At 38.1% G+C, this 19,659-nt stretch overlaps 1 protein-coding gene and 1 long non-coding RNA gene across 2 annotated transcripts; one reads left to right on the forward strand and one right to left on the reverse strand.

Moving 5' to 3' along the window:
• Positions 1-103: 103 nt before the first annotated feature.
• LOC143846796 (uncharacterized) lies at positions 104-11,841 on the forward strand. The gene is made up of 2 exons (XR_013234851.1): positions 104-238; positions 11,629-11,841. It is a non-coding gene; the product is annotated as an uncharacterized LOC143846796 (long non-coding RNA).
• A 4,881-nt stretch (positions 11,842-16,722) lies between these two features.
• Positions 16,723-18,971, reverse strand: LOC143892852 (9-cis-epoxycarotenoid dioxygenase NCED1, chloroplastic-like). Its single transcript, XM_077397761.1, has one exon. It carries the CDS (start codon positions 18,806-18,808, stop codon positions 16,997-16,999), a length of 1,812 nt encoding a protein of 603 aa, XP_077253876.1. The 5' UTR covers positions 18,809-18,971; the 3' UTR covers positions 16,723-16,996.
• Positions 18,972-19,659: the final 688 nt, after the last annotated feature.

Here is a 19,659-nt window from a genome sequence, read left to right on the forward strand (position 1 = left end):
AACCATGATTTGAGCAAAGCAACCATGGTCTGATAATTTCAAACGAGTGCAGTGGCATTACGGTATTTAAACGTAAGTAGGGGCAGGTCGGTAATTAAAGAAGGCGAAAACCAGAAAAACAAAAAAAAAAAGGCTCTGCGGGCGCCGGGCGGGACTGAATTTATATAAATTCAAAGCGAGCAGCATTGCCGCCAGAAAATCCCATCCCTCCCAAATTCCAAGCTCTGATCATAAAAAGGTAAGATCGATCAACTATTGGTTTTTATTTATGTGATTTTTGAACTTTTCTCTTTTGCCCTAGTGTGATATATGAGCCTGATAACATTTGTTCTTCAACAATGGGGGTTAGGGTTTTTGTCTGTCTCGGTTTGGTATTTGATTCAATTGATTATCGGTTTCTTTTCTTTTTTCTCGTTTGTTAATTTCGAGAATGAGTCATTCGTTTGCTTTTGAGTATCATCTCTGCATTGTTTCTTTATCTGCAGTTTAGGGTTTTGGACGATTTGGTTTTGGATACTTCTGCAACCGAATATCTGTTTTCGTTTCCTTTTTTTTTTATTGATTTTCCTCCACTGCTTTGGTTTCTTTACCGCCATTTCTAGGTTTAATTTCATTGGCTTTGTTGGTACCCATCATCTTTAAAAATTAGGGTTTATGGTTCGTCTCAGTTTTATATTTAGTAATTAATTCAACTGCAATCAGTTGTTTGTCTGATTTTCTCCTACATTGTTCATCTGCTTTTATTTGTCTTTTTTTTTTCTTCAATTCCACTACCCATGGAATAATATGTTCAAGAATTCCTTTGTTTGTCGTCTAGTGATTTATGATCTGTCCAAAGTCACCGATGATTAGCGGATGAGATGTATTGTCCATATCTCTAGTTTCATCTCTTTGGAACTTTTATGGTTTGGGTTAATTCTATATACTGGATTTTCATTGGATTATGGTGGGACTCCTATTTATGCATATTTGTTAACTTACCAACTTCTCCAAATGCTTAAGCTGTTGGAGAAAAGCGTTATTTATCTTTTATACTTTAACACTCCCCTGCATGTGTGGCCCACTTGGCAAACACGTGGCACATACCAACTTCTCCAAAAGCTTAAGCTGTTGGAGAAAGGTGTTATTTATCTTTTATACTTTAACAATATTAAAGCACTTTTTAGCTATGTTTAGATTCATATCATTGACGTAAGAGGGTTGCTTCCGTGCAAATTAATCCTTTTGGCTTCTAGGCTCTAGCTGAAAATGATTGGGTAGATAAGGGGAGATGGCTTTAAAATCTGTTGACGTTAAATAACAGAAAATTAAAATGGACTTATTGTCATAACAGTATGCAAAGTATAGAATGTATATCATGCATGATGGAATGTTGTTTCTTAGGGTGGAAAATGTATTGACAAGTACATTTCACATATGTTTCCTACATGTTTCACATATTTTTCCACTTGTTTCCCATACGTTCCACATGCCATTCATGCATGTTTCACATAAGTTTCCCATATATTTCCAGGGCTCTTCCTATGCATTTCGGAAACATTTTCCCAAAATTTTTGTCACATTTTTGGAAATGTTTCTGACACTTGTTTCCAAGAAAACGTATTTCCCACTCTCCCAAGGCGTTTCCGGCAACTATGGTTCATAATTACCTCTCACCTCCCACTCTATGTTTCCTGGATACGTGTGCAGGCATTAGATATTGTGAGGATCTGGTACGAGGATTCTTCAAGTTCTCAAATATCTTAGGATATTGATAAGGCAAGGAACTGGTATTCTAGTCTGGGATATGAGTTAGAGTCTTCTTAAGAAAACATTCAATTAGTTTAGACCAATTGTGGTTTTAATATTGGAAAGCACACACATCTCTGTCATTCAACAAATCAACACCTATTTTCCTATAGACCCCTTTTTCTAGCTTAGGATTCTCATTTTTTTTATTGTTGGAATGAAACCAACTAGATGGAGGGAGAAGATGAGATTCAATAGAAGAAAATTGTTCTCTTGATGCCAAACACACAGAATGAAGTTCAAGTTGTTACATTAGTCAAGAGACTTCAAATTTTACTAAAATGGCATACAGAAGAAGAAGATACAAGGCCCAAAAGATTGGATACATATCAAATCAGAGATTAACATTTTATAACTATACTTAGCTTCCCTATGCTACCATTAACACACTAACAAATGTAAAGTAAATGTTTTACATAATTCCAAAACAAGAAACTAAGTCCGTAGAACATGAACTCCCAAGTCAATGTTGCAAGCTACTAATGTCGTAATCAATGTAGCAAAGTTCCAATGTAGTAACATTCAATGAGTGCATGACAAGCTCCATGCAAGTAAGAAGTTCCAAGAAAGTCAAGTGTTTTTTTTTTTTTTTTAATGTTAAGAAAGTCAAGTGGTTAAGCTTATATTTCCAACATTTATGATGCGAAATCTACAAAGAATAAAGGAACATTTATAACTTATGATTCGTAGGATTGTTATTTCGTTTGTGATGAGGAGTATAAAAGGAATAAAGAAGTTTTAATGTTTTACGCTCAAAATATCATCTTTCTTTTGTCTGTATATGAATGAAAGACCCACACCTAAGCAATATCAACAAAACCAAAACCCAAAAATAAGGATAATATCAGGTCAGATGTACCCGAAATGTATCCCACACCTGTATCCCATCCTATTTAGTTGGGTACTTACCAATTTTAAATGATTCTGGTTTCATAGCTCCCACTCTTCTTATGTCTCTATTGTTCTCCTCTAAAGAAAACAAGTTGTCTTTGTGTACCCATTGGATTTGATGAACCAAATCACCATAAAGGGCCCCCTATATTCTTATTCCTATACAACTTTCTAGCGAGCGATATGAGAGGCTTTCTACAAGTGAAATTGGAATCCTATCAACAACAAGGTTTTAAATTTCGGTTTCGGTTTCAGTCATCGGCGAAAGGGGAACATTTCGATTTCGGTACGAAATTTCAGTCGAAATCTTGTAAAATCACAGAAAACATTTGGTACGAAATCACGGCCGAAATCCAGGTAAGATTCTTCGCCATTGGTTTTTATTTTTATTTTTTCATATTTTTAGAAATATCTTAAAGGAATCTCGTTGTTCTCTTTATAGAAGTCTTGTTGGTAGTCTTATGTACTTAGTAACCACAAGATCAGATCTTATGTTTGCGGTGAGCATGATTAGTAGATTCATGGAATCACAAAAAAGAAGTCACTAGAAAGCCGATAAAATGATCTTAAGATATGTAAAAGAAACCGTTAACCATGGGATATGTTATGGAAGGGTTGAAGATTCTGCTTAGTTGGTTATTGTGATAGTGATTGGGGCAGAAGTGTTGATGATAGCAAGAATACTTCCGACAATGTTTCTAATATTAGTTCGGCTGCGATTTCATGGACATCAAAGAAATAATCTGTTGTTGCTCTTTATGCGGCGGACGCGGAGTACATTTCATTATCTTCGGCGGGCTGTCAAGCTCTTTGGCTATGATAGGTGCTACAAGAACTAAAACATCCGCAAGAAATTGGTACAAATTCATTTTGTGATAATAGTTCGGCGATTGCACTCACTAAGAATCCGGTTTTTTATGGCAAAAGAAAGCACATAAAGATCAAGTATCATTTCATTCGAGACTTGCTCAAGGATGGAGTTGTCAACATTTGTTTTTGTAAAACTCAAGAACCAGGTGCGGATATTTTCACAAAGGCTCTGAAGGGAGAAGATGAAGATGAAGATGAAACTCAGCATAGTAGTGGTCTAGCTTAATGGGGGCTGTTGGAAATAGAATCTTGCCAACTTGACTTTCTTGAAACTCACGACATGCATGGAGATTGCCATGTACCCATTGAATGTTCCTATATTGGAATTTTGCTACATTGATTATTACATTTGGGAGCTTGCTATATTGACTTGACTACATTGGAAATCTACTCTTTTAGGAGTTATTGTTCTAGGGACTTAGTCTCTTGTTTTGGAATTGTATAAGGCATTTACTTTACATTTGTTAGTGTCTTAGTGGTAGCTCAGGGAAGCGAAGTATAGTTATGAATGCTAATCTCGGATTTGACATGTAGCGTATATTTTGGGCATTGTATCTTCTTCTTTTGTGGGTCATTTTAGTAAAATTTGAAGTCTCTTGATTATTGCAACAACTTGGGCTTCATTGTTTGTGTGTTTGGCATCAAGAGAACAATTTTCTTCTCTTAAATCTCATCTTCTCCCTCCATCTTGTTGGTTTCATTCCAACAATCATTTGATTTCTAAGTTAATCAAATCCATTCTCATTGCCATCAGTCCTTGATTTTTATTTGAATTCCAGAATTTGTGCATGTGTGTTCTTGCGAGTATAGTGTATGAGAAATGGTGCTACGCTAGGATGTACTGTGTTGGTTATATCCTGGAGCAGGGGGCCCTATGAACAAAATCTCATTGTGTTTGAGGAGCACTCTTGAGTCTATGAACTCTAGAAGTCATAGCGTGTTTGCTCTGGGGCAAGTGTGTAGATTCACAACCTAACAGATGGGCCGGGGGATATTGTTTCTGTGCAGGTTTCAGTCTTCTAGGCATTTTACTAGTATGGCCTAGATATAAAGTTGTGTGCTTGTTAACTCAGCAATAATAACAATGTCAAATTTTATCAAAGGATGAAGGTTGTTAACTTTGCATAGTGTGTGAGTGGTCCAGTGTTGTTGATGATACACTGACAAAGTACTGTATATTTGCAATGTCCTTGGAGAAGCAAAAGGTTGTAGCTCTATTACCAGAAATTCGCTAGTCCCAATAGCTTATAGTGCGTGTCAAGCTCTGTGGATGAGGATGTTGATTGATCTCAGTCCACAATAAACCTTTTGGTGCGTATTGTTTTGTGTACAAAAGAAGCACAAAAACAATCAGATATGTAGTACTTGCAATGCAGCCCATGAGCAAGCCACCTGGTCTTATATTTATAGTCTTGTTCTCAAAGGCCCTGTTTGTTTTGGATTTTAAGAACTGATTTTGAGTCCAAAACCGATTATAGGACTCAAAAATCTAAAGTCTTGTTCTCTATGGCCCTGTTTGTTTGGGATTTTGAGTCCAATAGTTGGTTTGATTTTGGACTCAAAATCGCATTTCAAAAGCCAAAACTTACAGGGCCTATAACTAGCCCCGTTCTTTATGCGTCAAACAGAATCGTTAGTTTATCCTTTATATCATTTACATCCAAAACTTGCCCATAAGCGGAGATGCAAATGCTTAGATGGATGTGCGGTCACACAAGGTTAGATAGAATTAAAAATAAAGACATACGTAAAAAGGTGGGGGTTGGCACCAATTGAGGAGAAGATGAGAGAGCACCGCTTAAGATGGTTTGGACATATACAACGTAGGCCTTTGGATGCTCCGGTGAGAAGATGCGACATGCCAAATTGATGGAGTAAAAAGAGGTAGGGGCAGACCGAAAACAACTTGCGTAGAAACAGTGAGGAAACACATGATAGATAGGAACATAACAAAGAACATGACCTTGGATAGGATGGAATGGAAGAAAATGATCCACGTAAAAGAACCCAACTAGAGCCAGGATTAGAGCCGGGTAGACTCCTTCTTCGGGAAATTTTTCTAAAGGATTCATTTAGCCGACCCCAACTAGTTTGGGACAAAGGCTTTGTTGAGTTGAGTTGAGTTGAGATCATTTACATCCAAAACTTGCCCATAAGGTCATAATGACAGTAGACAGTGTTTTTTGTGTTCTCATTTTCTACTCTTTAGCACCACTCTTTACAATGTTGATGTGTCCAAGTTTTTTAAGAAATCCTAGAGTGCAGCCTGCAACAAATCTCTATTAATGTTACCGGTTTGTTTTTTTTTTTAAATGTTACCTTTCAAAAAAAAAAATGTTACCGGTTTTTTTTTTAGTAGGCTTAAGTCGAAATATCTTTTATTATTTAGGATTTTTGTGAGTTTAGGTGTGGTAGCCTGGTTGGGTACTTAAGTCCACGTTTATTTTGCTATTTGAGTTTAGGTAGTAACGGGAGTTGAGTAAGAGAAGTTTAAGAATATATTTATATGCCGTTCTTGCAAGGGTGTTTCACAATAAACTCTTATTTTGTTTTACAAAAATAAATCAACCTCCTTGCTTCCTTTTCTTCCTTTGGAAATTAGAGATTATAGTCTTTATTATGATTTTCATTCTTTTGAAGAGCCTCCTTTGCGGGCTCGAAGGTTTACTAGATCAGAGGTCGACGGTGATCAACTTCCGACTCCTTCGTGCTTCCGACTATGCCAAATGTTGCATAGGCTTTTGCATTGAAAGCATTTGGTCATGCAAAGCTCCCCATTCATGCAGTTCCTTTCATTTTCAGAAATCTGCCTGTTCATATCTGAATTTTTTTTGGATCCATCTCCGATGCAACTAAATTTCTCAGAAATCTTTCCTTCTCCTGAGAGAGTAAAGGGAATCATTGTTGAACCTTACACAGTGGAATATTTCAAATTCAACCACAAAGCCACCATACATGTCATGGACCAGGAACACTTGAAGATGTGGAAGTTCATGGCTTTTACCTTTTTTTGTGTAGAGGTACTGCTCACAAAATAAGCGATACAGCACAGATCAAATTTTGCCCTAAAATAAGATGTAGAAGACAACCGCATGGTGTCTGACATGGTAACACAGAAACTTATATGCGCTCGAGTGGCCAAGCTTATATATATATATATGAGGAAAGTGTTGGTGCGCTCGAGTGCACCAAGCTTATATGCGCTCGAGTGGCCAGAACTCAATGGGCCCACTTTGTTAGGATGATCCAAAGCATTCATTTGTGAGGCCCTTACATTGATGGGGTATGTACAAAAAATCAGCTCCATGAGATCATCCTAACCCATCCATTTGTGGAGGTCAAAATGGACAGACACTTTTTGTCCACAAATCTGCCCATTTTTGCCCTCCACTTTTGGAGGGGTTAGGATGATTCGATGGACCTGATTTTTGGTACACACCCTATCTATAATGGGGCCTTGCAAATGAATGGTTTGGATCCACAAAAAATGTGGGACCCATGTGATTGGGCACTCGAGGGCATATAAGCTTATATACGCTCGAGCGCACCAACACTTTCATATATATATATATATATATATAGCCTGCTCTATAGTTTAGAATACCCCATCTCCCATAGTTGTTTGACTCATCCAACCCATCTATTCTATAGGACCTCACATAGATAGGATGTTCCTAAGAAATCATCTCCATACCATAATCTTAACCATTCGATCTATAAGAGCATAATTTGTAGCCATCCATTTTAAACCTCCACAAATCATACCCATAACCATAATCCTAACTATAACGTATAAAACTAATTAGTTGGATGACTCAAACAACTATGGGATATATGGTTTGTGAGCTCTAGCTCACAAACCATATATATACGGAAAAGTGTTGCTACTCGGTCTTGTAACCATTTTTCCCTCCACTGTTGGATGGGTTAGGATCATCCTTTGGGTCTGATTTTTTGTGGACACCCTGGACTTTCAAATGAATGGTTTGGATCACCCAAACAATGTGGGCCCCCACTGTATTTAACCCGACCGAGTAGATAAGCTTAGCTACAAGACCGAGTAGCAACACTTTTCCGATATATGTGTGTGTGTGTGTGTGTGTGTGTGTGTGTGTGTGGGCGTGTGGGTTAGGGATTTGATGAAAAGATCTGCTGAAAAGTGATCCTCTGTGGCTGGTCTGACATGAGACAGACCATGTGCGAAATGCCTTCGGCAATGGACGCTGGCAAATCCCTATGTATTATGTATATGGATGCAAATCAGTATGTGTGGACTTCAATGTATAATACGTATATAAGTAAGAAAAAGTATGTAAATATATGATATACACAAAAGCACATCTCTTTATATATGCATAAATATATGTAAAACATGTGTCAGGTCAGGTCTTCTCCGGGGCCATGTTCATCTTGCCTGTCTGGTGTGCTTTTGTGACATATTTACTTAACATGGCAATTATTCAGAAAAGAGACAAAAAGAAGTGTCTTTATTATGTGGATCCTACTGAACCCTATGGGTGAGCTTGCTAACTTTGCTTGCCACTTGGCTACATTTCTGCCCAATCATGGAGAAGTTAGGACATGCCTTTTAGAGAGTTAGCTGTCAATCTTGACAATTCCTACTCAGTGGGACAGTTCATCAATAATCTGAGTTTTTAATAGTAATCTGCAGTACAGTTAGTTTATTTCATCTAGACTCACTCTGCATTACACATTTGATACTCTCTTGAGAACTCACATTTTGGTACCCGACATAGTCCATTTACCTTGTTCATTCAGATCTGCTCTCCATTTCTTGTAGGGAATTGAAGTTGTCCAACTTTTAAACATGGCTAGGCATGTTTACTAGTAGCTTCACTGCTGTTGAAACTAATCATTTCATTGCTCCGAACCACAGTAGCCCTGGAGCACTACATTTGCTTGTATTTAGGATTGATTTAGCACTTCTTTAAATCAAATCTCTGATCTAAATTTTCATCCATTTTAAGAAATTAAAATCATTAAAAATAATTTTAGGGTTGCATGCAAGCAGTCCAAGTGTTCTGCCTCCTCTTGATTCACACCTTGCCAACTGTTCTTCTCCAAGTGAGCTCCACTAAATTTGTAGAGATGATGGCCCTCTTGTTGTGAATTTTGTGACCCCTAAAGTATCTTAGATACTTAGGGTTGTTTAGATGCAATAAGGTGTCAGATCACTAGGGTTTCAAGGACTCTACTTGTAGGATTTCAATTGAATACTTCAATCAGATTGAAAATCTCATTCCCACGAATTTGTGCTCCTTATTTTATTTAATTTATTTAATAGTATTTATGGATGTCTACCTATGGCAATTATGTCCACAACACAATGCCATAGACTCCTAAAATCTTAAAATTTTACAAGCTAGCTAATTCTTGTGGAATCATCAGTTTATCGTTCCACTAGACAATAATCTCACGTGGGCCCACTATGATTGGAACCCATATGATCATTGTCATATCTCTGGGCCTAAGAATTCCACTGATGTCATATAAGTTTATCTCTCCACCAGGCAATAATTCTATATGGGCCGTTGAGTGTGAATACTGTCAGCTCTCTTGACCCACAAATTCTATACACGGTTCCATTGGTTAGTTGGGCTCCCAAAATCCTTTTGAAAATCTTATTTTTAAAATAAAATGTACATTATATAAATATTATTTTGACAAAATAATAATTTTTTTGTCAAATCCCACAATTACCTGATGTATTGAGTCCAACACATGAAAAAATCATATCAATTACTCTCATATTGGAGTAGCGGACTACTTGTTGAGCATCCACATATCCCATCCACTGTTTTGGGGACCTAATAGACCTCCATATAAATCCTGTAAATTGACGGAAATGTATGGAAACATAAGCAACCGATAGAATTCAAAGATGAAAGTTCAAGAAATACTAGAATAAGCATAAATACACACTTAAAAACCATCATCACATAAGACAACCATCCATAATGGTTTAACAACGTCGAACACGCAGTGACATGCGCTATATCACTCTTGTTTCATAATTCAATACATACCACATTTCACATGTAATTTATATAAATATTTATACATAATACATACCACATTTCACATGTAATTTATATAAATATTTATACATAATACATACACCACATTTCACATGTAATCATATAAATATATTTATTTAACACATAATGATATAGTATACTCCTAATGCACCTACGGTTTTGGTTTTGGTTTCGGTTTCATTATGCATTTCGGTGGGGATGGTAATGGAAACATTTTTGTCGTTTCATCTTAGTTTCGATGGAAATTTAAAACCTTGGTTATAGGATTCCAATTGAATACTTCAATTAGACTGAGAATTTCATTCTCACGAATTTCTGCCCTTTATATTATTTAATTTCTTAAATAATATTTTTTGACTTATATCTATGACAATATATACTTAGGGTTGTTAGGCAATAGGTTGTGTGATCTCCAGGGTTCCCAATACTCTAGTTGTAGTATTCCATTGAATTTCACTTCAATCATACAGGGAATTTCATTCTCATGAATTTGCGCTCCTTATATTATTTAATTTATTAAACAATGTTTGGTGACTTATATAGTTATATACTTATATCTATGGAAATTATCCATCAACCAGAGTAATTCCATATGGGCCCACTGGGTGTAGATAACTCATAATTTTTTGATAGAAAATCCTTGAAAAGCATGGAGCAAGCTCTAATACCACTGTAACATAGATGTTTTTAATTTTTTAGGATTTAAAAATTGATTTAATACTTCTTTAAATCTAAGCTTAAATCTTAAGATCATGGTTTTCATGGATTTTTAGAAATTAAAATCATAAAGGGTTTTAGAGTTACCTGCAACACTTCAAGTGTCTTTGATTCACACATTAACTTAATGACCTTAGTTGCAATATGGACTGCACTTAGATCTCATGAGAGATTACTCTAACAGTGTGCAATCATTACCAGTTGTGAACAATTTTAGGTATACAAAGAACTGGAACACTGTATGTCCTATCTTTGATTCGTTGATCACAGGCATGCTGTTCTTATTATGAACCTAGGAACTTTTCTGTCAAGATCACATGCAACATCTAATTATCTTACGATAAGAATCATGAAATTGAAAAGATTATAGCCAAAATAATATTCTCACATCTCATGTAAAAAAGTAGTCTCTTCTCAAAACAGGCTTTTGAGGGCAAACTAACAAATCCTTCCCAACAAGTTCTGATTATTGGTTTTCTGTTCTGCATGTGGTTGCACCTATACACCAGACATTGTTATCAAATCCAATTGGATAGTTTGAGTTATTAAATGCCATTGGTCCATGGTTCTAGATCTTCTTTAGCATTTCAGTCTTGAGTCTTAAGATATTGACCTATATGTTTGTCATAGAATTTGGCAGGTAACTGATAACTTTATTTTACGTATCAGTATCTGGTTAGTTGATTATGGTATTCTAAAACACTGTTTTTGGTCTCAGCATCCTATGACGATGAGGCAGATATATTCTCTATATGTGTGTGTGTGTGTGTGTGTGTGTGTGTGTGTGTGTGTGTGTTTGTGGGTGGGTGAGGCATGCAATGAGGTCAGCCTCAAATCATGTGGTGGATCACATGAGGCTAACATGGGCTCACATGGACCAATGAGAGGGGGGACATATAGCCTTTCCTTCAAAAGGGACCAAAAAACTTCCCTTCTTTTAATGGCACCCACGTTGATGGGGACCGATTAATCATATGCCGCCACGTATGGCCAGTGCCCATTGCATTATTCTTCCATTCACAGGGCACGTGGCGATCCAGAAGCCGGCGGCATCTGAGAGATTCCGGCTGAAAGCTACCGGATTTGTTTTATCCAGTCAGTCCAATTTATGGGGTCCCTTTCTTTCAGTTTCTTGGGTAGATTTACCCTTTTTGCCTTGAGATCTTGCTGACCCTTGAGAATCTGTAATGGGGATAGGATAAAAAACTGTCATTTGATGTCATTCCTTGAAAGGTGGTTCCCTTGCCTTTTCGACCGTTCACCTGACTATGCTGTTTTTGTTGTTCCTATCTGACTTCCACAGAGGATTGAAATTTTCAAACTGTTGAGAAACGAGGCACTTACAAAAGATGTTGAAGAAAGGCTTATGATTAGTGGGGAAAGAGGACCTGTTGAGAAGTAACCCTTCTTTTATCATGATGATGTTTTGACCCCAATATCTGACGTTTGATTTTTTAATCTGATGAGATTCAGAACTCCTAGTGGTGTTAATAAAAATCTGAAAGAAGGGGCATGATTTTGGTTGGTTGGGTGCTGCTGGAAATTCTCCCAACGGTAGAATATGTTCATGTTTTTATGACCACAAGTTCCAATCTCTGAGAGAGATGCCACAAAGAAATCAGGCCTGGCTTCCTGGCTGGCCAAAAAGGGTGCCTTATTGCAGGGTGGCAGCCCCTTGAGTTTTGGGCTTATTTGTATGTAAAATATATGTTGCATGTTACATCCATGCACGACCACTAGTTACCACTAAATTTCACTCCCAATCTTAATATATTTCTGGGAAACTGAAGCCACTCTCTGGTTTTACTGACGAGGTAAAAGTAAAACCAGGGAGAGACTCCAATATCAAGAGTTCAATAGGTATCTTTACTAGCCGAACAAATTGTAATGAGACTGCTATATTAATGGCAACATAAAATTTTACCTGAATACTTATCCTGGGCCCTCAGGATTTTGATCATTTGAAGCTTATGTCATGTGCTTACCAAATTATTTTAAAAAAATCAAGGTGGGTGTTGTTTTAATCCTTCTTTCTTTAGACACTTTAGGAGTTACTTAGGATCAACATAGAATGTTAGGAGGTGGAGGCCTAATATATTAGTATTTGACCTACCCTGATCCATAGCTCGTGATGGTATTTCTTTTGGGTTTTTTAATTGCTTGGTCTTTCGTCAATGCCTAGCACAGAAAGCACTGGGAATGAGTTTTTCTGGTTTTTGAAAGTGGATTGAGTGATGGTGGCCTCTTTCTTAACTCGTTATAGCAATAATATACTACACAAATAAACAAACAACCCAATGAAGAGAGTTGGGCATTGGTGATTTATTTTTTTTATTTTTTTCCCTTTTGGTTTGCAATTTTGGCATTTGGGTTGTTATTATTATAAGCTGATAGTCCGAGAAATGGGTGTTGACACATCATCTGGTTCGTCATGGTCCTTGGATTTCTGAGATCAAATCACTTTCTTCCATTTTTTTTAAAATTGGGGGCTAGCCCCAACTGCAGATAGAGGATTAAGGCATTTAGCCATTTAATCGGAGGATCGGTCTTTAGCTCGGAATTGGCTGAAATGTTTGATAAACACTTCATTGAATTTATCTCCATCATGTGAACTTCAGCTGCGTTTCTTGGACTTATTTCATTCTGTAGATATCTTTCTCTTGCTTAAAAACTCTCTTCACCATAAGCATAGCCATTAATTATGGAACTTATTTGAGGTTAATTGCTCAAACACAAACCTTTTGGAAAATGAATTGGGGACGTTGCATGTGGACCTGACACCGTGTTGGCCTCTGGCCGTGTGCCCTGCAGGCCACCCAGCTAGAGGCACTGGTCTACCTCTATCACTTCCCTAACATTTTTACCCCTTTTCCAAGATGACTATCATTTTGATCATCGAACTAATGGAAAATTTTGACAGTTGGATAACTGTTTCAATGCAAACTCCAAGGCACTGTTTGGATTGCAGAAAATTTCTGGAAAAGTTCGTAAACGAAAAAGTTTTCCAATGTTTCATGCTTTTTCTCTGTGATTACAGATAGAAGAATATTTAAATTTATAAGCATGTATGATATGCTTAAGATTAAAAATATTTTCCTAGGAAGATTTTCCACTAGAAGTATTTTCCAGTAATTCAAACAGCACCTGATGGCATGTTTGGTTGCCTCACTTTCTAGTTTCTTTTATGGGAAAAAATGCAGTCAAGCCGGACTGTAAAGTCCTGTGTTTTTTGTGTAAGAACTACAAATTAACTTCGGCTTAATCTCAGAATGCAACTTAACACATGAATTGTATTTTTACCCACATTCCAATGAGATTGCAATTCAAATTAGCCCAATCCTTCTCTTTCATTAAACAAAGTTATGCAAATTAATTAATTTGTTGGAATTTTCAGCTTGAAGCATAGGTCCTTCCTTCCGGAATGACTAAAACAAATTTCATGTGAATAGAGGCTTTCTATTTATTTCTTATGTGTACCTATTTATGTGCATGTGCTAATGTCAGTAAGGCTTTTTCTACTCATGCAGACAATTGAAAAAAGAATCAATAGTCTATTTCTTACTCATGCCAATGACAACATGTCCATTCCGTTATTTCGAGGTGTGGGCTTGTCATTGGCTCAGTGAAAAACGTTGGGCAGATTCCTCGGCACCAAAAAAAAAATTTATGAGCTAGAGAAAGAGATGTTGTCATGCCCCTATCATGTTGTAAAGTTTTTGTCCGGTTCTAGGTCACGACCCTCACTAGTTTAAAAACACGTCTACAGATGGAAAGAGGGCTCCACATATATAGCCCATGAACTTTCTCTCCGCTTCCAATGTGGGATTCTACAATCCACCCCTCTTAGGGTCTAGCGTCCTCGCTGGCACACCATACTAGAAGAGGTAGAGCTTTGATACCATTCTGTCGTGTCCTTATCACATTTTGCAGATATTGTCCGGTTCTAGGTTGCAACCCTCCCGGTTTTAAAAAGCATCTACAGATAGAAAGAGGAATTTTCTCTCCGCTTCTGACGTGGGATTCTACAGATGAAATAAACATGTTTTGGTGATTGTTTATGTATGAGTGTTTTTTTTTGTGTATGTGGTAATGGATTATACATGGGTTAATGGTTTGTTTGATGTGGAGATGTAGTACTTTGGGCGGTGGAGTTTGACAAAAATAAAGTAGAGTAAACATAATAAAAATGAGAAGAAGTAAAAGAGGTGGGTTTAGGAATTTAGAAACTAGCACAAAGTTGAGTGGGTTTGTATGTGTTAGCCTTTTCAAAGTTATGGATGGTATCGACTCTCCGGCAAAAGAAATTTAAGAAAAGTAATGGAGATCTTGTACGTGTCGTTTCCAAACCCCCGACAAAAACGTTACTATTTCCTGGAAATTTATTGCTTTCTTAGATGATGGTTTTCCATTTCCTTTCACTCCCAAGTTTATGAAAAAGCATTTTTTTTTTTTGCACAACTCCTAACGTTTCAATCAATGTCTTCTAGGACCGTAAACAGATACTTCCCTACCGCTTTTAAGCCTTTTTCTCCCAATAATTTGAAGGTTACTGATGTTGGCACTACCTGTTTTGATAATCGCACTAACTTGTCTTGTCTTTTATTATTTGAACATCTGTCAAAAGTTATTACAATTGCCCAAAAGCTCTGTCAAGCCCATTGATAATGGTAGTGCCGACATCAGTAGCCTAATTTGAGAATGTAAAAAAATCTATGTCGGTCGACCTAATTATCGTATTTTTACTTTGAAGAACCGCCGATTTCACTAAAAACACATATGGTGGCACTAGTCATTTTGTTTTACACTTACCTTATTGGATGTTAATATCGATCATCTTGTTAATTAAATTATAACATAAAGTAAACAAAGTAGCTCCATTATCGAACTATAATAGTGCAGATATCGGTCCCATATTTAGGAAAGGGAGCTGATATTTTCTCGACATCTTTTAGCTTGGACCATGTGGCCTTTCTCTATCTTGGGCTTATTCATTGTCCTGTATAGATCTTTCAGAATCTGTAATAACGCATGACAAAACAAAAGGCAAAAACATCTTCTTAAAGGATGGACAGAAGCGTATAGAAACAAAACAATGAGGGCTAATATCACCCGTTGGGCTCCTTTAGAAAAAAAAAGGAGGAAAAAGACAGTGAGGCAGGCATCCACACACCCTCCTTTTGTTGATGGTACCCCTAACTTTGTAATATTCATATTCGTAACTTCTATCTCTCTGCAAATTGTAAAGCCTTTAACTCTTAAACAATTAATTAGAAGAAGAGATACATGGTATCAGCCGTATATTTTTTTTCTTAAGAAGTACCTGGGACAAAAGAAAAGGTCTGACCCTATGGCGTGGTGATCCAAACAGTTCATATGTTTAGTGCTACAATAACTGGGCCATGGAGAAGAAAATCTCATGAATAGGATAATCTGAGCCGTGGATTTTACATCTTATAATACTAATGATTAGGATCTTCCGAAGGACAAGATTGTTGGGGCAGGACGCAGGACATCATATAATTTCACTAATAAGGGATGTTGAATATAAAGAGAGGAGTGCCGCTATCAAAACGGGAGTGCCAATATCATACGCAAAACGAAATGGAATAAACAGTTAGGCACACGTGCTAAAGCATGTGACACAACGTTCCTTTATTCTGTCGTAGCGTATTTCGCGGCTTTGACCGTTTTTCTAGTTGATTCGAATTTCAAAGCGGTGTAAAACTTCCAGAGTTATATCGTTACCTACAAGCAGACCAAACCGTCGAGGGTCTCTGTCAGTTGGACAAAGAGCCTCCGAGTCACAAAGGTATTGGGTAACCCGTCCGAGTCGAGCGCATGACTCAGTGAGGTTATTTTCTCTGAAAAACAAGCAATAATGTGCTCTACATTACTCTAATCGGAGTATTTTATTGGGTTTCCTCTCTCTGAATTTTGGGTCCAGTTTTAGGTCAGTGAGATCGAGAAGGATGAAAGCTACCCAGATCAACTCGTCCGAGTCGAATTCAAGACTTGGATGAGTTCTCTTTCTCTGGGCAAAAAAACAACAACTGTAGAACACTTCTAAAAGACTATGTCGAATTCATAGGTCACATAGCAAATAGATTTGGTATTTGGATATTATCAGTATCAATGACCTAGTCAATCATGAATGATTCATCATGAGTGCATGTAAATAGAAATGATCCCTAAATGATGAAAAGAGAAAATAACAAAAAGTAGAGTTTTCCGGAACGTATCAATAAGCTAGACTCATGCTGCGAGTTGTCTTATGCCATAAATAAATCCGGACACTCAAGAAATCTGTTGGACAAGCGGATTCACATCTCTTATTGGCTCTCTTTGAGTTTTAAATCGTCATCATACTTAGAGAGAGAGAGAGAGAGAGAGAGAGAGAGATGTGAAAGCATGCAAATTTTATTATATACAAAAGCATGTAAGGAAGGGGATCTCAAAGATCCCTCTTTCCCTACTTACATAAAAGACTATTGTGCAAGGAAAGAATTACAGAAAACCAGCTGAGCTCGAAATCTACCTACCACCAAAGCTACAAGCTGGATCCCTCCTCACAAGTAGTAAAACCCCAAAAGGTCCTCAAAGTAAAAGGGAGACCCCGGGGACGTATCTCTAAACAATCCCTCTGGTAAGTCTCCCTTTTTCATACCTGTTTATCATGCTTGTTTTTCCAGGTCATTGGCAGTAATAAAAGTGCCATGAAATCCATATGGGATTCTGGAAGGCAGCATGATTGAAGCTTCTAACTCTAGAGTGATAGCGTTTACTATAAGAAGCTCAGACCTTGACGTCTTCTCATCATGCATGAAACTAACAACATACCCATCATCTTCTCTCTCAGAAGCTTGGTCTCTAGCTACAAAATATGGCTCCCCACCATATCTACAATCACCATACATAAATTTCCTAATTTCTCCAGTCAAAATATCAACCTTAGCAAACCCAGAAACCTTAGGCCATGGCTCAGCAATAGCCAAATACGCGAACCGGGTCTTTCTCCCTAACCTGTTCCGGTTCACCATCCCTGCTTCCAAATTCACTTGCTCTGGTTCTTCTAAAATCGCCCTGCGGGTCGATTTTCCGGTCTCGAGATTAAGCCGGATCTCCGACAAGACGCTCTTTAAGCTCTCATCGCATTCGTTGAATATAGAATCCGCCGGCGTCATGCACGACCCGATCACGACAACCTCGCCGGATTCCGGCTCCTCCCAAGCATTCCATAAATGGAAACAAAAGCAATCAGGAACTTCCACCCACTTAATATCATTAGCATCTGATGCATATTTAGGTAGAATTCCAAACCTAGCAGTTTTTTCTTTGTCATATATTACAGGTGACCCCCCTTTCATCATCTCTTCTAGCTTGAAAACAACCTGTTGGTCTGGAATTACTATAAACTTCTCAGTAATTGCGAAATCATGCATCATAGTAGGCTGTTCTAGAGGAATTGCCACGTCAGCTGATTTAGTACCATTGGGAGAGAAATAGAAATACTTGAGGTATGGCTTTTGGATCACATCATAACTCAGCGCGAAAAGCTCGCCAGAGTCCGGGTCTAGCTTTGGGTGCGCGATCATGGAAGATTTAAGCTGCCCATCGAAATCATACCGGCCGGAGGTCTCAAGATCGCCGGAGTTTGTTATCTTGACATGGTAAGGAAGGTCGTCCTCCGACATGGCGAGTAATCGACCGTTAAAATAGACTAATCCGGCGTTGGCGACTCCGGTGCCGTTCGATTTATCGATGAGTCCGACTATGGCTCGAGCATAGAAGAGGAGGAGCCTAGCTATGCCAGAGTGGCCATGGAGTTCGCCTATAGCTTTAGGAAAAACCGGTCGACCGAGGGCTCGTTCTTGGATGAGCCGGTGGGTTTGGGTGAACCGGCAGGAGTAGCTGGCTGAACCGGACTTGAACCGGACGGCGTGTATCATTCCGTCTCCGTCAAAGAAGTGGTGACCGGCTACTGGTTCGAACAGTGGGTTGGCTCCGTTACGGACGTAGACGCCATTAAGACAGGTTGGGATTTTGCCAGTGATTGGGAGGTTGTGTTGGACCGGTTTTTCTTGGACCGGGGCGAAGTTTCCGGTTATTTGTATGGCCGGGTCGGTTGTTTTGGGTAGTGGGTGGGGGTGTTCTAGGAGTTGGGAAATTAGAGTGGTTTCGATTGTGTCTAAGGCCATGGCTGCAGCTCGTTGGAAAATGTTCCACTTGGGTCGAGCCCCCGGCTCGGTTTGGTTCGAACCGTGGGTGGTTTGGTTTGGGAGCTTGGTTGGTTTGCTTGAGGGGAAGTGTTGTTTGTTTGGAGATGGTTTTGGTGGGAGGAGGATAATGGAGGAATGTAAAGAGGAGTGGATTGTTGTGGTTCTGGGTTTTAGTTGGATGCTTTTTCTGAATGGGAGATTGGGTAATTTGGGTCTTTTTGGTATGAGGATGGAGTCCAATGAGCTATTAGTAGTAGTAGTAGACATGGAATTGGGTTTGGATTTTGAATTGGGTTCTCAGAATAAGTGAATATGAGATTGGGATTTGGGGGTATTTTAGGTGATTGGAAGCAAGGAGAGAGATAGTAGAGAGTTGAGTAGAGAAGAGAATAGCTTTGTCGGACTGTATTTTTCTTATCGGGGAAGGCTGTTATTGGAGGAGTTGAAGAAGAATTGTGTAAATGGGAGCTATTTATAGGGGAGTTTAGGGGGTTTTGTCTCGGTGGTGGTCCACCTAAACACTGAGAGAAGACCACGTGGTGGATTTTAGGAAAGGGCAGTGGAGATTGACAAAGAAATTAAAAAAGAGGTGGGGGTGGTGAGAGGAAAGGAGGAGGTGCTTAGGAGAGTGACACAGCCACCTTATGAAAGGGGGTGGAAGGAGTAATTTAAGCTAATTAGATGACATCAGTCTTAAGATATGTTCTTTGTGGGGGATGGTCTTTTCTCCCTTTATTTCCTTCCCCAGTCTCCCCCTCGATAGCTGTTTGGATTGTAAGAATTTTCTGAAAAAATTTAGTAAAGAAAAAACTTTTCCAAAATTTCATGCTTTTTCATTGTTTGATTAAACTCGAACAACAACAGTTCAACTTTTGTTTGGAAGGACCTTCAATTTATAATGATTTCACTCTAATTAAGCTAAGACTGTATTAATTTTTCTTAATCTATCAAAGAAAAAATATTTTTCTTGCAAGGGTCTTAAAGGGATGGGACCTCTGTATGGAAATCTCTCTCTCAAGATTTGTTGGTAAAGATTCTTTTGTTAAATAGTTGAGTAAGCAACTGGGGGAGATGATATTATTAATTAAATAAGAGGGTTTCAACACCCAATCATCAAC

Source organism: Tasmannia lanceolata, unplaced genomic scaffold (assembly GCF_043159265.1).
Source record: "Tasmannia lanceolata isolate RefF3 unplaced genomic scaffold, GAP_Taslan_0.1 ptg000015l, whole genome shotgun sequence".
In the NCBI taxonomy this organism is placed as follows: domain Eukaryota; kingdom Viridiplantae; phylum Streptophyta; class Magnoliopsida; order Canellales; family Winteraceae; genus Tasmannia; species Tasmannia lanceolata.

What these genes read in the sequence shown, in the direction of transcription:
- LOC143892852 (XM_077397761.1), bottom strand. Translation starts at nt 18,808, where the DNA reads ATGTCTACTACTACTACTAATAGCTCATTGGACTCCATCCTCATACCA.